Consider the following 10,314-nt stretch of genomic DNA (forward strand, 5'->3'; position numbering starts at 1 on the left):
CATCATAATATGTCACATTAATGCGTTTTATCAGCATAGACAGAAGAGAAAAGCAGAACATTTACATGTAAATATTTATATTATGATAAAGTAAGGAATCCACATGCAGTTTAAAGTCTAACCAGAAGAAAACAAGCTCAAGACGTTTATTTAACTTCTTACTGTAAAATGTACATTTGTATCAGTTTCTTGATCTGAATAACTTTGCCCTTGTAGTTCACATTTGACCTATTTTTTTTCTCGCACGTCCACAGGCCCGGTACAGTGATACGCAGTATTTGACTCTTTTGTCTGCGTCTGTCTTTTTTTTTCAGTGCACAGTGCAGGTGAAGCTGGAGTTGGGCCACAGAGCCCAGCTAAGGAAGAAGGTGACATCAGAAGGCTTCACCCACGACTGGATGGTGTTTGTCCGAGGGCCGGAGACCGGCGACATCCAGCACTTTGTAGAGAAGGTTGTCTTCCGCCTGCACGAGAGCTTCCCCAAACCCAAGAGAGGTGAGGCAGACGGATAACAATATTTACACAGAGTTTACTCGCACACAAAGGTAATCAAGTGTTCATTAAATGGCAGTAAGTAATAAATACAGCACGGGGCATTAAAAAAAAACAGATTATAGGAACTAATTTAAGTTAAAACGATGAACACAGAAATAAATAGAAGAGAGGGCTGAATAAAAACATGGAGGGAGGTTAATGGTCATTTCTTCATGATTCTAGCAGGTGCCATGATGTTGTTACTCTTCAAATTGAACTCTGTTTATATGATCATTCACAGAGGTCACAGTCAGGGTAACCAATACGGACACGGCCTCCACAAATAGTGCACTAGTGGAAATAATCCATTTGTTATTTGTCTCTGGACATTTCTGTCTTTTATAAATTGGTGCGATCACTGTCCGTCTTGTAAATGCCCAAATGTCTGCCAAGTTTGAACTCGTAGATGATTTATTATCGTGTGACACACACAAGAAATCTTGGACTTGACAAATGAATTATTTCCTGACAAATGTAGCTGTTTTCAATCATCAATCTGTTCATCACATTGACTTCATGTTCGTATAAAGTTTGCTCTGATTGTCCTCTTAGTTAATAGATGTGTAACATGATGCATTTCTATGGAGCAGTGTGAGTAATGTACTTACTGCCGTCGACATGTTTCTGTCTGCAGTATGCAAGGAGCCTCCGTACAAAGTGGAGGAGTCGGGCTACGCAGGCTTCCTCATGCCTATTGAGGTTTACTTCAAGAACAAGGTGAGAGCGGCCGGACACTGACAGTAAACTGCGTAGTTGCTTTATTTATAGTAAAGATATTTAGGCTGTGGGGGAAAAAATAGAAAGTATAGCTTTTTAGGAAATGCACATTATTTAGGCTTCAATATGGTTTGAATTGTGTACATTGATGTTTGCATGTTGTGGGTTTTTTATTTAATACTTTTAAACAGACTGAAGGAGGCCAGTCTGGGTTTCTTTGAGGGAAACAGGTTTTTCCAGCAGAAATGTAGCCGTGTTAACCAGGTTAATTCCAAAACTTGATAAAAGAAACTGGTTGTTCCTTTTTACATGTTTGAAACAAATCACTGTGAGATTACTGTGAGTGCATGTAGATTGTTTTAGTGAAATGATGGTTTAAAACTCTCGTTTGACTCGCTCTCCAGTAGGAGTTCTTAAATAAGCACTCAGTCGATCAGAAAGCACGATTGTGTTAGTAAAACTCTTAATGCGAGGGACATTTCTCTCTTTAAGTGAGAGAAATAAAACGAGCACACACTGTTATACCGGCACCATTATAGGAGGACGATGTTCAAGAGGTATGTGCACATTAGTGTACCATCGTCTCCTGCAGCTCTTTGTAATATTATACTTCTGGACTGCACCCAAAAATGTTGCATCATCCTCTTCTTCAACTTATATATTATAGATAAATCTGTCAAGAAAATACCTTAAAGGCAAACAAAAGAGAGTGTAAATATCAGCACTTCTGCATTTACCAGAAGACATTTGTGTTTATAAAATCTGTCACGCGTGTCTTGCGTTTTCCTCGTCTTTAATTGTCTACCTTTCTTCAGCTTCTCTCAGGAATGTTTGTTGATTCTTATCAGTGCGTTATTGACTTCCTGGGTGATCGTTCATTTATTCAACATTTTCCTTTTGTTGTGAAATATGTCTGTAATACAGAAAGACAAACGCAAATAGATATTTGTCCCACGTGCTGTTCGAGGAAGTTTAAAACAGTTTTTTTTTGTTTTGTCATGTTGTCTTCAGGAGGAGCCAAAAAAGGTGTGTTTCAACTACGACTTATTCCTCAACTTGGAGGGCAACCCACCAGTCAACCACCTGCGCTGTGAGAAGCTCACCTTTAACAACCCCACCAAAGAATTCAGGAGAAAGCTGATCAAAGCCGGCGGGGTGAGGCTGACTGACACGCAGGCTGGTTCACGGCACTGATGGCTAAATGATTGACTAGAGTCAATAGCAGATGCTCTAGTTGTCAATAGTACTAAATTAGTAACTACCACATAATGTATTATATCATAAGCTGTGAGGTATGAGCTGGTTCTGGAAGTGTTTTATCCTCAATGCAGCGTATCTGCAGCGCTTGAAATGTCGTAGAAGGTATTAAAAGGTCTCAGACTTCATTCACAGTAGACGGTAATATCGGTTACAAACTGTTTTCGTATGCGATTACGGGTCGTTGGGAGATGTTACACACCTATAACTACAAAGTGTTACTGTGAGAACTTTTCACTGGTTTTTATACTGATGCCTCTATATGACCTACATAAGTAAACGAGACTATCAGCGAGAACATTTCTATATTTCTCTATAGTTACTTTTAATGCTCGTCATCGGTGCCACTGGGTCAGATTCTGGTGAAATCAAATGAAATCATGCAGGGTCAGCAGAAACCCCTTCAGCTCAGACTCCAGGCAGGAGTGACCATCCCGCCTCAGACAGACGCAGATTTGGCTTCGCTAAAATACTGCAATACCCAAATGCCTCATCCCCTGTTCCTATGGGGAAGAACCAGGTCAGAGCGGTATCAAAACAAAAAAGTTGCGTTTGTGAACGGAAATCGTTGCCACAGCTGCTGAATTCATCTCAAATTGACCCCGAAACGTCGTCGATAACGTGAATACAAGTGATGGACAGTGTGCAGGATCAGTTCTTTAGCTTTTGCTCACAGTTATTTTAAGGATTGAGTGTTTCTTGCCGAAATGCACAAAAACTGTTGTTTTTATATTGATGATTCAAGCCGTAGACTTTCTCTAACTATGAGTCACCTAACCTTGTCTTTGGGGAAAAATAACTGGATAAAAGCCTGATTCTGTCTGCAGCCAAAGTAAACACAGCTCCGTAACTGGCTCATCTTTTTAATTTCAGGTATTGGTGGTTCCAGAGGGGGCTGAAGCCGTGTCGAGGCCCAGTCCAGACTACCCGATGCTCCCCACAATCCCGCTCTCTGCCTTCTCAGACCCCAAGAAGACCAAGACCCCTCATGTGTCAAAGGTTGGTTGAATTACCAACAAGGAAATACCATCTTAGTTATCTCAGTAGCTTAGCACTGTCAGCTTGCTCATTCATGTGGAGTATTTAACCAGAAAGTGTCACAACTCCGTTGATCATTCCAGTCAATTGTTATTGACACATTTTCTTGAAGGATAGCGGGCCAAATGTCTAAGTGAACGTGCAGAATCATTGTCTTGTGATCACACTGATTCAGGCTTTTAATCATAGCCAGCTGTTTGTGAGCATCTGCATGCAGGATAACTCGGCCATCTTATCTGCCACGAGACGGGACATCTATCGGGAGGAAACAGGAAACGGATCCGGTTACATTTAACGTTGTTGCCACAGTTTTGGTATTAAGCTTTAAGAGACCATTACAGTGGTGGTCTTTCATTCTCCAGACATAAATATTTCAACAACTGTCAGATTGATTTCCATGAAATCTGGTACAGACATTCTCGATCCCCAAAGGATTGATCCTACAGACTTTGGGGATTCCCTGACTTTGCCTTCAGCACCACCATACGGTTGACATTTGGATGGTTTATGAGCAAAAATGAATGACATTCCCATCAGCCTCAGCTTACTTTGTGTTTTGTGCCAATTAGCAAATGTTAGCATGCTCGCACACTAAGCAAATATGGTGAACATGATAAACATACTAATACATTCAGCATTTAGCTCAAAGCACCACTACAGTCTGACAGAGCTGCTAGCATAGCTGTAGACTGAACTGTAGTCTTGTTATTGTGTAGAGAAGAAGGTTTAATTAGGTTTTTTTTAGACTGAATACTGAGAGAATTGTTTTGGCTGAAGTTCACACTGACCAAAGTGCTTAGTACTCTGAAGGAGATGTCAATGTGACATCTCCTTCAGAGTAAATAATGTGATTACAGCTCGGACTAGACGGGCAAAACCTTGACGAGGTCTTTGTGCTGCCGAGTCCGTTTCCTTTGAGACCTTTGGCTGAGTGCTTTGACGGTGCTTTTGTTTTCTCTCTCCAGGAACCCAGCAAAGAGGGAAGTGGTGGCAGCAGCAAAGGACCCAAACCGCACAAACTGACCAAGGAGCACCGTGAACGGCCCCGAAAAGACTCCGAGAGCAAAGCCACATCGAAAGGAGACAACGACAGAGACGGAAGCAGCAAGAGTGGCCGCGATCCTTCCTCTTCCTCTTCTTCAAAAAAGCCGTCGGAGATCAAAGTGAAAGATGAAGTCAAGGTCCTACCCAAGGCTGCCTTCAAGGAGCCTAAACTCACCCTGAAGGAGTCAAAGATGGAGGGCATGTCCCCGAAAGGAGGGGGGGCTGGGAGTGGAGGGGGTGGTGGGGTTGCTGGGGGTGGTGGGGGGGCAGGCGTGGGAAGCGTGGGAGGGTCTGCAGAACCTAAAGTCCCAGGGAAACGACCCTCCACTGTCGAGTCTCCCAAACCAAGCGCTAAGAAGCAGAAGAAGGGCAGCTCAGAGGGGCCCAAGGGGCCGAGCGGCGGGGCCTTCACAGGGACGTCTCCTCGTGTCTCCTCCTCGTCTGCAGCCAGCCAACCGTACGCAGAGAAGAAGCCTCCTAAGGAAAAAGGTCGCTGGGCCAAAGGCAAAAATGACACGCAAGAGCCAAAGGAGCCCAAGAAACTTCCAGAGTCGGAAGAATCGAATTCAGAGGATGAAGCATCGTCCAAGTCAGAGGTACGTCGGTTCCCCAGGAGTGCTGTTTAGGAAAGGGTTGTATGATGACATTCATTATGATCATTCATTATATTTCAAATTCAGGGCTGCAGTTTGAGATTAGTATCGCTCAATCTGCAGATTATATTCTTGTTTAATCGGTCAGAAAATAGTGAAATGTCTGTTGCAATTTCTGAAAGCCCAATGTAGCATGTACCATCACATAAGACGAAGAAAAGCTGCAAACCCTCACACATAAGAAACCTAAATGTATTATTTTGCTCTTATATTAAAATATTTGCTGGTAAAGTCTGTCAGTTGATTAATTAATTAATCAACTAATTATTTCAGCTCCAGTTTCCATACATGCTAATTTATTATCTTAACACAACTTAATTCATAAAAAGACTTGAAAGTATTTTGAGATTAGGTCTCATTTAAATCCATAAACTTTGATCTTGAATGTTGTTGGTCTGTAAAGAACAGCACAATAATCATGCTGATCGGGTCTTATCGAACCATTTCTCCCTTTTGTCCCATTTCTTTCATCCGTTGTTTTCCTTCTCGTCATTATCTTCTTCTTCTCTTTACAGCAGTCGGCCCCTTCCAGTCCTTCCAACTCCAGTTCTAGCTCTGACTCCAGTTCAGATTCTGACTTTGAGCCGGGTCAGAAACAAGGGCAAGGTAGAGAGTCCATTCGCCTTGTTACGTCGCAGAGATGAGCATTAATGTTAAAGGGTTTTCTGGAGTTAACAGGTTGATCCGAGTTATCTTATAAGTTTGTGTGATTCTGTCCTCCTCTTCCAGGCCCCCTTCGATCGATGGTGGAGGAGATCCAGTCAGAGGAGTCGGATGATGACGACAGCAGCTCGGAGGAGGAGACGCCCATCAAGACCAACCCCCCCAACCGCGATTCTCGGTCAGTCTCCCCGAAGGCCTCTTTACATGTTTGGTCGTCAATCAAAATCAGTGCTTCATCGCATTGTGAGACAAGTTCAACCCTGCTCCTGCTTAAACACACATTTACCTCAAACACACTTTGCATGTTGCACTAGCTTCCCTGCCTGCGACGGAGTCGACACTTTTCTCTTTACTTTTGAATTTTCTGATTCGTAGAAGTGGCAGCGTAACTGTCCTGTTTATTGTTTTTCTACATTTTCAAAAACACAAGACCGACGTTTCTCTTGCAAAAATCATCTAAAGCAATTAGCATTGCATTTTCCATCCACGACTAAGTTGGTAGCATCTCAAAACATCTGGTGGCACTAATTCTTCTTCCTCGAAGAAGAAGGCGCGATGAGATGACGTCATTAAAAGAGCACCAACCCTGAAACGTCTAAAAAGGATGTGAAAAGCCTGATGAATATTTGACATTTATGTTTGTTTCACATATTCAGTTGAGGGTCATACAACCTCTTCATCGCTCGCTACAGATCTGATGTTTTCGTCTTGATGCAACTTTTCAGTGTTTAGGCCAGATGCTTCATGTCGGTCATGACTATCGCATTTCGCTTTTGTTGATGCATGCATTTTCCACCTTATGTTTTTGTGATATTCAAACTTTTTCTCTCTCAAATTTCTTGTGTTTCCACTTAATAAAAAATTATCATAAAAACAGGTGGATGGAACTTTCTGCTTGCATCTGTATTTGCGACCGTTCAACTGGCTTTATCACACAATCTACTATTACTCACAACCGATACCGTGCAGACGGACGCAGATTAGATTAGACCTGTTATTCTATTAGATGTTCCTTCTGTCCCTACCGCACCTGTTTTTTTTGTCTCTTCTCAATATTGTTTACTCCTGTTGGTTTCTAAATGATGTGTCTGTTGTTAATCTGTTGCGTCTTCTTCACCAAATGATATCAGACTTAATATTAGCAGCAAATAATATTATAATCTGGGACCTACACACCCAAGTACAATGCTAAGCCGCATGCCGATGTGATCTGTCTGTCGATGTGTGATTGACCTCTGACCTCGCCCCGTCAGACTCAGCCTGGACAGCGAGAGTGACAGCAGTGACGGCTCGCACAGTCTCAGTCGAGACCCCGCCCCGCCTCCGCAGAAACACAGCTCCTCCAATAACAAAGTGAGTCACACAGACCTCGTTTCACTGCCTGCTTTTATTGATGTATTGACAGGGACGGAAATAGTTTGACCAGAAAATAAACACTAAAACCGACAGTTTTATTCATTCTTAACAATACTACGGAGTTTGTCTTCGTCCAGTGTTCAGCTGTCAACATAATCCTCTGCCAACATGAACAGGACTTTCCTAAAGCATTACGTTGTGCATGTTTGTGGTTTTGTGAGTAAAATTGACTCAAGAAATGTATTTTGTGTTTCGATTAAAAGTAAAACAGTCCAAGACATTCGTTTAGACAGAGAACACTCCATTTTACTTTTATATTTTTAATGTCTTGGATCCTGCCCAACATAAAAAGCAGAAACACATTTAGCAGACACGGACCTCTTGCATATCATTTCAGTCGTCAGTGTCCCAGATAGTCTCATGGTCTCACATCACTGCCTGTCTCTCTCCTTTGTCTTCCTCCTTTCCTTTTTCCTTGCTCTCCTTTTCTGCAGGTTTCAGGCAGAAAGAGTCCAGATTCCTCGTTTCGCTCAGAGAAGGTGTTGAAGAAGGGATACGACAAGGTAGGAAGGGTAAATCAAACTTTTTTTTATGCTTTTCCTCACATACACACACAGTGTTTTGTCCACATTCAATGAGTGCATTGATGAATTCAAGATGGAGTCATGGACAGTGAATTGATCCAGATGTGCAGACAGACTCTGGCCTGTGAACCCTCGAAAATTAATCTATTTTTTTCTTCAGTGTAACGAGATGATTCATGAAGTGACTGATCTTAAATAACTCTTCCACATTAAAACATATGGAGACAAAAAAAAGGTTAATTCCCACAGAGATTTAAATTCAAAGGAAGAGGTCTACTTCATAACATTGAATAAATGCACGATAAACACCCCGTTAAGCTATGATTACAGAAAACCAGCAAACTGTTTTACCGTTCTCCTCAAATTTTCTCCTATAATTTTGAATCCAAAATATTAATTTCACACTTAACTCGTATGGTTTGGTGTCCTGATTATCTGGTCAGCAAAGAGATCAGGTTTAGATTAGATCAGATGGATCTTTTTGAAAACAAATAATAAAGAAAGAAAACAATAAAACGAACAGTAAACCTATTCAGCAAATTCTAAGTAAACTAAATATACAGTGATATTATAAATAATAATACAAAGATACATTTTCCCCATGTTCATATAGATTTCAGTTCAAACGTAACAGCTCTTCCGTCTGTAATGCTGTACTGACCATGTTCCCTGTAACCTCTGCAGGCCTACACAGAAGAACTGGTGGACCTCCATCGCAGACTGATGGCTTTAAGGGAGCGTAACGTCCTACAGCAGGTGTGTGCTCGCGCCTCTGGTGTTGCTTGTTACTGTCATACAATGAAATATGATATATATGGCATTATGTCTATCAAAATGATTATTACTTACTGGAAAATGTAATGGGACCAACTATTTCATCAATTCGATATGAATATAAAACTACTGAAAGAATTTGAAGCATACATGGAAAAACCAATGACTTTCACTTTTTAAAAGTCTTTATATATATTAAGTTTCTCCATGAATAATGTGATCTGAAGCTAAATGTATTTCCTTTTAAATAGGTAGGTGGTAGTTTTAGTAATATTAGGCAGTAATATCCAGAGGTCATACTTGTGGGATTGTTGCGACAGTGGATTGTGCAATTAGCAGGCTGTTTATTGTGTATTTTGTGGAGTTGCAGTCGGCACCATCAGACCTGAAGCAAACACTGTCACTGCTGATAGTTAGGAGGCTCGTCGTCTGAACTTCTGAAAACTGATCTTTTTTTAATCCGTTCAGCCTCACACACAACATGCATGTCGCGCACACTGTGGCAGCTGCGGCACACACACACACACACACACACACACACACACACACACACACACACACACACACACACACACACACACACACACACACACACACACACACAGACACACACACTCCATGTCGTCGGTGTGGAAGGTCTTTACTGTGAGTGGAGACGTGGAGGAACAATCTCAAAAACATTTGCTACTACTTTTTGAATTTCAGTTTCCTTTGGAAGAAAAGATCGTTTCTGTGTGTAATAATTCTAGGCTTTATCTGGCCTACTGGTTTTCTTTCATATTTGCCAAAACAAATATTAAATTGCATTCGGTGTGTTATTTAAATGGCGATACTTTGACTTGTTGAACCATGTACGCATCTTTTAATATATTGTTAATGTGACCTGAAGGACAAACTGATTATGCTTAATGATAATTGATCGCTCCTCTCTCAGATTGTGAACCTGATTGAGGAGACGGGCCACTTCAACGTGACCAACACCACCTTTGACTTTGACCTCTTTTCACTGGACGAGTCCACCGTCCGCAAACTACAGAGCTACCTGGAGGCGACGGCCACGTGACAGGAAGTGGACACCGGCGCGGGGAGACCGGCCTGTGGATTGCGTCGGCGGAGGTAGACTCGCCACCGTCCCCCCCCCCTTTTTTTTAAGTAGGGGACGAGAAGCCACATCACGTCGCAGCTGTTTCACAGGCCTGACTGAACCATTGAACAACTACCACACAAACAGAATCACACGAACAAACACAAGCACACATGAAGACACACCGCCTTCACGTGACACTGGGGAGGAAAACTGAAGGAGGTGGTCGAGGAGGTGTGGAGGGGAGGGTGGAGGAGGCGTGGCTGAGATCAGTCTACAGTCAGGATTTTCACTACACATGTCTTTTTTTTTTTTTTTTGAGTCTGTGCAGAGCTGTGGTATGCACCCCACACCCCCTCCTTCACCCTCCTGCACTCCTTCCTTTGCAAACCCAATACCTCCCCTCCTCCTCTTCCTCCCCCCTTCACATGAACACTCCTTACTCGGCAGAACACTTCAGTCCCCTTCCCCCTGTTGTCAGCTGGAGCTCATTTCTCTCCCGACATACTCTTTGATTCGTGTGTGTGTGTGCGTGTGTGTGTGTGTGTGTGTGTGTGTGTGTGTGTGTGTGTGTGTGTGTGTGTGTGTGTGTGTGTGTGTGTGTGTGTGT

The 10,314-nt window shown here is 42.4% G+C and overlaps 1 protein-coding gene across 1 annotated transcript; it reads left to right on the plus strand.

Moving 5' to 3' along the window:
- Positions 1-383: 383 nt before the first annotated feature.
- Positions 384-9,683, plus strand: mllt1a (MLLT1 super elongation complex subunit a; the record flags this gene model as incomplete). Its single annotated transcript, XM_079157473.1, has 11 exons — positions 384-495; positions 1,169-1,251; positions 2,263-2,406; positions 3,382-3,507; positions 4,512-5,186; positions 5,762-5,849; positions 5,973-6,084; positions 7,160-7,259; positions 7,757-7,825; positions 8,531-8,602; positions 9,555-9,683. The coding sequence occupies exons 1-11, from the start codon at positions 399-401 to the stop codon at positions 9,681-9,683; spliced, it is 1,695 nt and encodes a 564-aa protein (XP_079013599.1). The 5' UTR covers positions 384-398.
- Between the last annotated feature and the right edge of the window lie 631 nt (positions 9,684-10,314).

This window comes from Pholis gunnellus (genome assembly GCF_910591455.1).
Source record: "Pholis gunnellus genome assembly, chromosome: 4".
Classification (NCBI taxonomy): Eukaryota; Metazoa; Chordata; class Actinopteri; order Perciformes; family Pholidae; genus Pholis; species Pholis gunnellus.